Source organism: Zootoca vivipara, chromosome 2, assembly GCF_963506605.1.
Source record: "Zootoca vivipara chromosome 2, rZooViv1.1, whole genome shotgun sequence".
NCBI lineage: Eukaryota > Metazoa > Chordata > Lepidosauria > Squamata > Lacertidae > Zootoca > Zootoca vivipara.
Window position 1 is genome coordinate 10,382,942 of NC_083277.1, and position 12,075 is coordinate 10,395,016.

Below are 12,075 nucleotides of genomic sequence, written 5' to 3' on the forward strand. Positions count from 1 at the left end.
AACGTTGAAGAGAAGTTTTATTTACAATAACAAATACAAGCTACAGTCTCAAGCCACGGCTCTCACTGACTTACGACTAGTCTGATGATTCATCTGAGTCCTCAGCGTTGTTCCACCTCCCTTTATCCCTCTGTGGGAACCACACCTTCTTCCTTCTATTAAGTGACGTCAGCCTCCCCCTTTCTTGTAATCCAGCCCTCCGTCTCTGCTTCACGCCGAGTGGATTATTAAGAGCTTCGGGAGAGCTGTTTCCTGATATCTCTCTAAACTGTTCACTCTGCTCCCCCTCTGCATTCCCCAATTCTGGGCCACCATCCAAATCAGTCAGCTCTGAGTGTTCACTTGTTAACCCTATGCTGACATCGGCCCTCCATCCAGACACTTATCTGAACACAAACATGTTGCTACAAATCCAAAAATAAATTTTTATATCTATTCACTCTCCTTTCTCCCCCCGGTGTCTTTCCCCCCCCTTGGATCAGCAGTCCTTTAACAAGCCAAGATTTCAGAAACCGTTAATCAATCACCAAAATACTTTTTAACTAAAAATTTTCACCCCACACCCATTCTTTCCCACTTCCAAATCCAGGCCTCTGTCCCCCCTTCCCTCTGCCTTTCCTTTTCCTCAATTAGCCATGCCCAATTTTTAGTCCCTCCAGGAGCCTTCTATTCTTGAATCTTTAATTCATTTTGTTGTTCTTGACTGCTGTCATTTTCCTTTTCAAGTCCTTGTTGTTCTTCCTCCAAGTCACATTTTTTATAATCCACCTCAGTTTTTGTAAAATCCACTTCTTGTTCTTTGCTCTCAAATAGGCTTTCCACATTGTCCTCTAAGTCCTGATCTTGAACCAAAGTCTCTGAACATGTTAGACTGGAGTATTGCAGTGTCCTGTGAATGTCCTTCAGAATCTCTAAATAGTTCAAAACTGTCTCTTGGAAGCTTGGTGAATACATTGTTTTCATTCCTTCTAACCACAGACTGGCAGGAGATTAGGAGGCAGAGTACACTGGAAATTTCCATTCACTCACGCTTTCCTCCATCTTGTCTGTTCTTTCCATTGTCTTTAATTTCCCAACACTAGAACATCTCTTAGGCAGTGCAAGACAGGAGTGCCTGGCGTGCTATGGTCCATGGGGTCACGAAGAGTCGGACACGACTAAACGACTAAACAACAACAAGAACATCTCTTAATTCCAGATACTTCTCTTTTAATATAATCTTGCAGCCAATTGAACTTTCAACAAATTTTTATGAATTTTCCTTGTCTTTTAGCAATTTTGACAGCTTTGACAGCTGTCAAATAAATTTTCCCTTTGTGCACATACTGTTCCTCAGGAGGTATCGGCACCGGGGTTTGTGAAGGAATACAAAGTTTTTGTTTCTTTCGGGTGCTAGGAACAAAGTCTCTTTTTCGGCTTTGGAATGTTTAATGCGCCTCTTAATTGACCATTAGGAAGAGATCGACTCCCGTTTTTGAATCTCTCCTGGTTTTCCCAATTGTTAATTGTAAAATCCAAAAAGTCCCAATGAGGATTTCACTTACTTTATAAAAGTCTAGTTACAGGTAGGTAGCCGTGTTGGTCTGAGTCGAAGCAAAATAAAAAAATTCATTCAGTAGCACCTTAAAGACCAACTAAGTTTATATTTTGGTATGAGCTTTCGTGTGCATGTGCATGCACATGAAAGCTCATACCAAAATATAAACTTAGTTGGTCTTTAAGGTGCTACTGAAGGAATTTTTTTATAAAAGTCTTTTGTTTTCTTGGGAGAATCTGCCGCTGCCCGGTAGAAGACTCGGGGCTTCGCTTCTCCAGAGGTAACGATGTCGACCAAAATGGCTCCCGCGACTCCAACTCCGCTGGCTCTTGGAGACTCTACTGTGTCTCCGGGCAGCAGAGGAATCGCCGAAAAAACGGAGCCCGATGGTCTCTGAGCCCTCGGGACGCTCTACCCGAGGTTCTTGCGGGGAATCCGCGCGCCCCGCGGAATTCCCCCCCCCTCCGCGATGCCGGGGACTGCAGAGCTCACAGTCCCTGCGTCTTCTTTAGCCAGCACGGCCGACCGGAAGTCATTTCTCCAAAGTTTGATGGCTAATAGACCAGAGCCTTACATGGGAGGTTTGAGATCATATCTCCTGATGTTCTTACTTTACCTAAACAGCTGCAGGGACTCTGAATTTCATCAGAGCAGAAGCTGTGTCGGAAGAGGCGTCCTTCAACCAACCCCCATTCTCCTCCTCTAAATTGCCTTCATTGCCAAAATGCTCTTTGGTCCCAACTGAGGTAGAAATCTTGGCACGTCTTGCAGCCTCAGTAATCCCATGTGTAGTCGCGTAGAATAACACTGGAATACCTTGCAATATCTAGATAATGGCCAGGTTCAGATGACTGAATCAAAGCCTGAAAAGCTGGGTTACAAATAGGCACAGTTTTTAATGCATTGCTGCAGCAAAGTTACGCTGAACACAAAAAAACTCTAGCCACCACCGCAGTCTCCTGGCTCCCACAACCAGGATGCATCACTGCAGGAAGGATTCTTTAGTGAGAGGGGGCCAAAGAGAAGGACTCTGCATGGGTAGCTGGATGAATTTACCATCTGTGGTCCTGCACTGGTAGCAAGGCTAACAAACAGGGGAACTGGGAATGTGCTAGTCCCATCTCCCCCTGCATCTGCCACCTGACCTAATTCTCCCAGTTTGCCTCATGATTGGGCTGGCCCTGATGGTGAACTGTGATCTAACCTGGCAGTCTCTTATGAACTATAGCTAACAAACTTTCCACTTTGTCCAAACCAGGAAACTACAGCTGCCAGCTTTGGAATAAGCCAGGATATTAAACTAATTTCAAACTGTGTTTGGTCAAAACAGGAAACTCTGGTTGATCAGTGGCTTTGTGGTTTGACTGTTCCCACTGCAAAGGGGCTGTGCATTCAGGTGAAAGGCTTCTTCAAATCCCTCCTCATTGAGTTGAGATGCAATAATTCAGAATGGGCCAACACATGTGAAGCATTCTGAATACTATTTGACAGGGCAGTCCTGCAGAAGCCTACTCAGAAGCAAGCCACATTCAGTTCAGTGGGACTTACTTCCAGGAAAGCATATATAGGATGGCAGCCTACAGTTCTGTCCAAAAGCTCCTTAACATTATTAACTCACCCAGGGTCTCTGACAGTCACCTTCTTGAGCTTTTCCTGATTTTATAATCTGCATCCTGCTCTTTGTTCCAGGAATCGTGGCCTGTGGATGATGTGGTTATCAAGTCCCCAAAGCCCGAGCAGGATCCCTTGGACACAGAGAACATTCATCTCTCTGCAAAGGCTGAGGGAGAGAGTGAAGAAGAGGCCAGCTTTCTGGGTAAAGGTTGGGGTCTGGGTCCTAGCGTACTTTCATAATTTCCTTTCCCCTGCCTGAAATTCTCAGACAATGGTATTGCCAGAATCTCTGAGTCAGCATTTTCCAGTCATCATTAGATTTTCCTCCAGACATTGTTAGATTTCCAGCTCGCCTAACCCACAGCCAGCATGACCAATGGGAAGACTGTGGAGGCCAATTCTGGATCCACACATCCTTCCACAGTGGGGACATTGGTTTATGGGCGGGAGCTGATCACGGTGTGGAGTTGCCAAGCGTGCCTTCCTGTTAGCATGTTTCTCCTTTGCATCCTGAGTTTGAGTGTCCCCTCACCCAAAGCCAGGATGGACAATGGAATGATGGGAGTTGTAGATCATTTCCTCGCTTGAAAAAGAAAAATACAGAGATGTGTCTAATAAGCCAATTCCACGATAGATCTGTACAGTATTATAAAATGATGATGCTTTATTAAGTGTGAATGGAGAAGGTTCACATTGGGATTGACATGTGTTTGGTTTCTTTCTTGACTTTTTTGAAAGTCTAACAGGATTCTCTTCCTCCCCCCTCCAAAATCCAAACAGGTGAGGAAGATGACAATCAGAATTCTATGGAACCATCTGTAAATTCATTAGGAAGAACAAAGAAACAATTTAAATGCATGGGATTAGGGATGTGCTTTAGTCTCAATGGAAGACTGCGGATACATGAACGAACTCACACAGGGGAGAAACCATTTAAATGTATTGAATGTGGAAAGAGCTTCAGTGGAAGTGGAGCATGTAGAATACACCAACGAACTCACACAGGGGAGAAACCATTTAAATGTATTGAATGTGGAATGAGCTTTAATGAAAGTGGAAATTTTAGGAGACATCAACGAACTCACACGGGGGATAAACGATTTGAATGTATTGAATGTGGAAAGAGCTTCAGTAGAAACGAAACCCTTAGAATACATCAACGAGTTCACACGGGGGAGAAACCATTTAAATGCATTGAATGTGGAAATAGCTTCAGTAGTAGTGGAAAACTTAGAATACACCAACAAACTCACACGGGGGAGAAACCATTTGAATGTATGGAATGCAGTAAGAGTTTCAGTAGAAGTGGAACACTTAGAAGACATCAGCGAACTCACACAGGGGATAAACCATTTAAATGCATTGAATGTGGAATCAGCTTCAGTCAAAACGGAAACCTTAGAAGACACCAACAAACTCACACAGGGGAGAAACCGCTTAAATGTATTGAAAGTGGAAACAGCTTTAGTAAAAGTGAAACACTTAGAATACATCAACAAACTCACATGGGGGAGAAACCGTTTAAATGTATTGAATGTGGAAAGAGCTTCAGTAGAAGTGGAGGACTTAGAATGCATCAACGAAATCACACAGGGGAGAAACCATTTGAATGTATTGAATGTGGAAAGACCTTCAGTCACAGTGGAGCGCTTAGAATACATCAACGAACGCATACGGGGGACAACCCATTTGAATGTATTGAATGTGGAAATAGATACAGTAGTACTGGAAAACTTAGAAAACACCAACGAACTCACACGGGGAATAAACTATTTGAATGTATTGAATGTGGAAAGAGCTTCAGTGGAAGTGGAGCACTTAGAATACACCAACGAACTCACACAGGGGAAAAACCATTTAAATGTATTGAATGTGGAAAGAGCTTCAGTCAAAATGGACACCTTAGAATACATCAGCGAACTCACAGAGGGGAGAAACCAATTCAATGTATTGAGTGTGGAAAGACCTACAGTCAAAATGGAGCACTTAGAATACACCAACGAACTCACACAGAGGAGAAACCGTTTAGGTGTATTGAATGTGGAAAGAGCTTCAGTAAAAGTGAAACACTTAGAATACACCAACAAACTCACACGGGGGAGAAACCATTTAAATGTATTGAATGTGGAAATAGATTCAATAGAAGTGAAACACTTAGAAGACATCAACGAACTCACACAGGTGAGAAACCATTTGAATGTATTGAATGTGGAAAGAGCTTCAGTTACAGTGGAGACCTTAGAAAACATCAGCGAACTCACACAGGGGAGAAACCATTTAAATGTATTGAGTGTGGAAAGAGCTTCAGTGAAAGTGGAGCTCTTAGAAAACATCAACGAACTCACACGGGGGAGAAACCATTTAAATGTATTGAATGTGGAAAGAGCTACAGTCAAAATGGAGCACTTAGAATACATCAACGAACTCACACAGGGGAGAAACCATTTAAATGCATTGAATGTGGAAAGAGCTACAGTCAAAATGGAGCACTTAGAAAACACCAACGAACTCACATGGGGGAGAAACCGTTTAAGTGTATTGAATGTGGAAAGAGCTTCAGTAAAAGTGAAACACTTAGAATACACCAACAAACTCACAAGGGGGAGAAACCATTTAAATGCATTGAATGTGGAAATAGCTTCAGTAGAAGTGGAACACTTAGAAGACATCAACGAACTCACACAGGGGAGAAACCATTTGAATGTATTGAATGTGGAAAGAGCTTCAGTTACAGTGGAGACCTTAGAAGACATCAGCGAACTCACACAGGGGAGAAACCATTTAAATGTATTGAATGTGGAAAGAGCTTCAGTGAAAGTGGAACACTTAGAAGACATCAACAAACTCACACGAGGTATAAACCATTTAAATGTATTTAATGTGGAAATCGATTCCGTGAAAGTGGAGCACTTAGAATACATCAACGAACTCACACAGGGGAGAAACCATTTAAATGCATTGAATGTGGAAATAACTTCAGTCAAAGTGAAACACTTAGAATACACCAACAAACTCACAAGGGGGAGAAACAATTTAAATGTATTGAATGTGGAAAAAGTTTCAGCAGGAACGAAAACCTTAGAATACATCAACAAACTCACACAGGGGATAAACCATTTAAATTTATTGAATGTGGGAAGAGTTTCAGTCAAAGTGGAGCACGTAGGAGACATTAACAAACTCACACCGGGGAGAAACCATTTAGATTTATTGAATGTGGAAAAAGCTTCAGTGGAAGTGGAGCACTTAGAATACATGAATTAACAGAAGAAATCCAGATACAATGGGGAACTAAACAGAGCTGTCCTCTCTCCCCCTTTTATTTTTTTTATGTCTAGAATTTTTGTTTAAAAATTTGAGGGAGGAGGGAATGATCAAAGGAATCACAGTTGGAAAAGATGTCCATAAATAAAAGGCATTTGCCAATGACGTTATACTTACATTGGAAGAGCCAGGAAAAGCATACCTCAGGCATTGAAGAAAATTAGAGAATTTGGAGAAAAAGCAGGGTTTAATGTAAATAAAGATAAAACGAACATAATAGTAAAAAAATTAAGAAAAGAGTTAAATTACAAGAAAAAGTAGGCCTGAAAGTAGTAAATAAGGCTAAATATTTGGGGATTTGGATTTCTAATAATACTAAGGATTTGGTGAAAGATAATTATATAAAAATCTGGAATAGTGTGAAAAAAGATTTAGAAATATGGAAAGGATTAAATCTATCACTCCTAGGTAGAATAGCAACTATTAAAATTAACATTTTACCCAGAATGTTGTTTATGTTTCAAATGTTGCCAATCCTGGGGATGGGAAACAAAATCTTCAAACAATGGAATAAGGATTTAATAAAAATCATTTGGAATAATAAACCAGCCAGAATAAAATTTAAATTGTTAACTGACATAAAGGAGAGAGGTGGACTGGGGCTTCCAAATTTAAATATATACCATGATGCCGCTTGTTTTCTTTGGATAAAAGAATGGGTCACCCTGGAGAATCACGAATTATTAGATTTAGAAGGATTTGAAAATACGTTTGGTTGGCATTCCTACTTGGTAGACGGAAAAATAAAGGTACATAAAGGGTTCAATAGTCACATTATAAAAAAATCATTGATAAAAGTGTGGGGAAAACATAAACGTCTGTTGGAACCCAAGACCCCAAAATGGCTGTCACCAGTAGAGATAATAACAGTGAAAAGATTAAACACTAAAGGATACTGGACAAAATATAAAGAATTAATAGAAGAAGAAGAAGAAGAAGAAGAAGAAGAAGAAGAAGAAGAAGAAGAAGAAGAAGAAGAAGAAGAAGAAGAAGAAGAAGAAGGAAAATTTAAATTAAAAAACTATGACGATATTAAACAATATCTAACAGGGTGGCTCCAATACTATCAAATATATAGCAGATTCCAGGAGGACAACAAGAAAAAAGGGTTTATAACGGAACAATCTCTATTGGAACTCCTACAGAGTGAACAGAAAACCTTTTCAAAAATGTACAACACTTTTTGGAGTGGGATGTTAAAGATGAAACTGTTAAGGAGACAATGACGAAATGGGCAATGGAGTTAGGGAAACGAATAGAGATGGATAGATGGGAAAGACTCTGGAAAGTAATGTGGAAATTTCCGGCGTCAGAAGGAATTAGAGAAAAATTAATTAAAATGTTTTATAAATGGTATCTGACGCCAGTAAAAATTCATAAAATGTATAAAACTAAAGATAATTGTTGGAGGTGTCAAAAGGAAATGGGAGCATTCCTACATATATGGTGGAATTGCGCAATGATAAAGCCGTTTTGGATCGGGATATTAGAAGAATTAAAGAAAATATTTAAATATAATACAAAAAAACTCCAGAGTCTTTCCTATTAGGAATGATTGATGAAGAGCTAGATAAAAAAGATGAAAAGGTATTTTTGTATTTGGTGGCGGCAGCAAGAATTTTAATTGCTAAATTATGGAAAAAACAGGAAGTTCCTACCGTCAGAGACTGGCAAGAGAAGGTAATTAGCTATATTGATCTGGACAAATTGACAAATTCGATCAGGGGTGGTTCAAATAAAAAAAATGATAATGATAATAATTGGGGAAAATTTGGAATATATTTGAAAGGACTTTGTTTTAAAGCAAATATTCTGTAGAATTCCCATGATGAAATTGAAGGGAAGCAGTATGAAAGTAAATAAATTTGTAGCCTGGGATAAAGATAAGGGGAAGTCGATGTGTAATGGACGATGTAAAGTACTGGATTATTGGAATGAAGATGTATAAGTAAAGCAGATCGAAGTAAGGTATAAAGTAGGGTAGGTTTTAGTTGAATTTGTATTTGTTTGTGTATATATTTTGTTTGCATTCTATATTGATGTTTTGTTTTAAATTTGTTTTTTAAGTTTAATAAAGGTATTTTTTAAAAAGAATAAAATACATAAATGAACTCACACAGGGGAGAAACCATTTAAATGTATTGAATGTGGAAAAAGCTTCAGTGGAAGTGGAGAACTAAGAAGACATCAAAAAACTCACAAGGGGCATAAACCATTTAAATGTATTTAATGTGGAAATAGCTTCCGTGAAAGCACTTAGATTACACTTAGATTACATCAACAAACTCACACAAGGGAGAAAGCATTTAAATGCATTGAATGTGGAAATAACTTCAGTAAAAGTGGAGTACTTAGAAGACATCAACAAACTCACACGGGGGATAAACCATTTAAATGTATTGAATGTGGTAAGAGCTTCAGTCAACCATTCAGTGGCTTTGTAACTGGCTGACTGACCAATGCCAAAGGGTGCTCATCAATGGCTCCTCCTCATCCTGGAGAGTAGTGACTAGTGGGGTGCCACAGAGTTCTGTCTTGGGCCCAGTCTTATTCAACATCTTTATCAATGACTTGGATGATGGGCTTGAGGGCATCATGAGCAAGTTTGCAGAAGACACCAAATTGGGAGGAGTGGCTAATACCCCAGAGAACAGGATCACACTTCAAAATGACCTTAACAGATTAGACAACTGGGCCAAAGCAAACAAGATGAATTTTAACAAGGAGAAATGTAAAGTACTACACTTCGGCAAAAAAAATGAAAGGCACAAATACAGGATGGGTGACACCTGGCTTGAGAGCAGTACATGTGAAAAGGATTTAGGAGTCTTGGTAGACCACAAACTTGACATGAGTCAGCAGTGTGATGCAGCAGCTAAGAAAGCCAATGCAATTCTGGGCTGCATCAATAGGAGTATAGCATCTAGATCAGGCATCCCCAAACTGCGGCCCTCCAGATGTTTTAGCCTACAACTCCCATGATCCCTAGCTAACAGGACCAGTGGTCGGGGAAGATGGGAATTGTAGTCCAAAACATCTGGAGGGCCGAAGTTTGGGGATGCCTGATCTAGATCAAGGGAAGTAATAGTACCACTGTATTCTGCTCTGGTCAGTCCTCACCTGGAGTACTGTGTCCAGTTCTGGGCACCACAGTTCAAGAAGGATACTGACAAGCTGGAATGTGTCCAGAAGAGGGCAACCAAAATGGTCAAAGGCCTGGAAACAATGCCTTATGAGGAACGGCTTAGGGAGCTAGGTATGTTTAGCCTGGAGAAGAGAAGGTTAAGAGGTTAAGGGGTGATATGATAGCCATGTTCAAATATATAAAAGGATGTCATATAGATATATAAAAGGATGTCATATTCTTGGGGGCCATGCTATTTAGCAATCCTCTCTTTTTCAAGAGGTATCTGAAGACTGTTGATCTGGATAGCTTGGAATCTGGCATTCTGGACTTGTCCCGCAATGCTGCGTATTGCTCAAAGCAGAGAGCTGGATCCAGATTTACTGTTTCAGTGCATCATTCCCACCTACACTTCCGTGATTTGTGAATATGGCTGGTTTGGGTTCCTTTGGACCAGTTGCTAATAATCTACTTTTGCTCTTGTTCAAAATGGGATTTTGCTGGTATTGGGTTTATTAAACTTTAATAAAGCACAGACCCCTTTCACTTTCATTCTCACGTATTCCACTGTATAGTTTTGTTGGTTCCCCCACCCCACCCCCGGTCATTTTGTTTCTTGCAGAGCCCCCCAGTCTTTTGCGAAAGTTTATTTGTTGTGCAAGAACTCCAAAGCAGCATTAATTATGCAACCTAAATTTGCCTGTTTTTGACTGAATCCCACCCTAAAACAGGGATGCTTTCGAAATGTCCTTCATCAGATGAATGAAGCATGAATGTAAACTTGCAGTTATATTTATCTCTCTATACACATGCATATATATCTTAATGGGTGGCAAGTAAAAAGATGTCAGTCAGACAGACAATGAAATGCAGAAGGGCAGGTTTCTCAAGTTCTTCCAGCTCATTTCCATTTCTGTTGTTGTTTTGCAGCGTATTTAGTTAATTTAAAATCACAAAACAACCATAAAGAATCTTGTGGCAGGTTACACCTTTATTCCAGTTCCACTTGGTGTCAAGGGAGGAGTCCAAGGGAGCATCTGGAGCCCTGCCATTCCTTCTGTCCCTGGCCCCTGCCCCTTCCCCTCCTCTCTCCCCTTCTCTCTCGACCATCCCAGGGCCACTCTTCACTCCCCAGCAGGAGAAGGGATCTGTCTGTGATGGTGAGATGTCCTGTCTGGCTGAAGGACCACTTCCTGTTTCCTGGAGCTCCATCCTTCTTTCTCATGCAAGGTGGAGTCATGAAGCAGGTGAAGGCTGAGCACACCTAAGGACGACACAGAATGGCGTGGATTCTGCTCATCCTTTCCCCTTCTGAATCAAAATCCACAAACAAAAAGGGGCAGTTTGGGGGCACAATCAGTTTTATGGAGCTGCATTTAAAGACATTGTTTCATGACACTTAAGTGCCCTTTCTCAAAAAACAATTAAGCATTAAGCGAAATGAAACTACATACATATACATAAACATAAAAAATTGTTTAAATAATCATCCCCCCTAAAGCAGTCTGGTGCCACATTGCGTAGGACTTACTGTAACACACACTACATGGGGCTGCCTTTGAAAAGCGCTCAGAAACTTCAACTGTCTGGAAGAGCTACAGACACAGCTGACCAGGGCTGGCTATAGGCAGCATAAAGGTAAAGATACCCCTGAACATTAGGTAGAGTGGTGGATGACTCTGGGGTTGTGGCGCTCATCTCGCTCTATAGGCTGAGGGAGCCGGCGTTTGTCCGCATACATCTTCTGTGTCATGTGGCCAGCATGACTATGTCCTTCTGGCAAAACCAGAGCAGCCCACAGAAACACCATTTACCTTCCTGCTGGAGCTGGGACCAGACATTAGGAGCTCACCCCATCAGGGGATTCGAACTGCCAACCTTGTGATCGGCAAGCCCTAGACCAGGCATCCCCAAACTTGGCCCTCCAGACTAAAATTCCCATCATCCCTGACCACTGGTCCTGTTGGCTAGGGATGATGGGAGTTGTAGTCCCCAAACATCTGGAGGGCTGAGTTTGGGATGCCTGCCCTAGACTCTCTGGTTTAGACCACAGCACCACCCGCGACCCTAAAAAGGTTATGCATCTATTTGTGGGGTATGTCATAGAATCAAAGAATTGTGAAGCTGGAAGGGTTATTTAGCTCAACTTCCATTAATCGTAAAGGTAGTCAGCCATCCATTTTTTTTTTAATATAATTTTATTAGATTTTAACAAGAAATACAGGAAAAAAGAAAAAAGCACAAAAAAGAAAAATACAACAATCAAAAAAAGAAAAAAGAAAGAAAAAGAAAAACAGATTCAGGCTTCCTCATTTCCCCTTCTTGAGTTCTTATTGTTAAAAATAGTTCTCGCATTTTCCCATTCTAACTTCACATTCTTTTTTCTAAGTTTCAACTTTTTCATTGCTATTATCCATTCTCCTTATACTTTGACCTCTTTTCTCTTAACATCCTCTCTCCAAAATTATTATTATCT

General features: G+C 40.7%; 1 protein-coding gene across 5 annotated transcripts in view; it reads left to right on the forward strand.

Moving 5' to 3' along the window:
* The window catches only part of LOC118081227 (oocyte zinc finger protein XlCOF6-like), a 48,872-nt gene extending 37,108 nt beyond the window's left edge, over positions 1-11,764 (forward strand). For 4 of the 5 annotated variants that reach the window (XM_060270229.1, XM_060270228.1, XM_060270235.1 and 1 more), the window contains exons 3-4: positions 3,227-3,353; positions 3,932-11,764. In XM_060270229.1, the coding sequence (XP_060126212.1) occupies positions 3,227-3,353; positions 3,932-6,030 (2,226 nt within the window). In that variant the 3' untranslated portion in view covers positions 6,031-11,764. Of the gene's footprint in view, positions 1-3,226 lie in introns of all 5 variants that reach the window. The other variant, XM_060270239.1, reaches the window with a different exon arrangement.
* Positions 11,765-12,075: the final 311 nt, after the last annotated feature.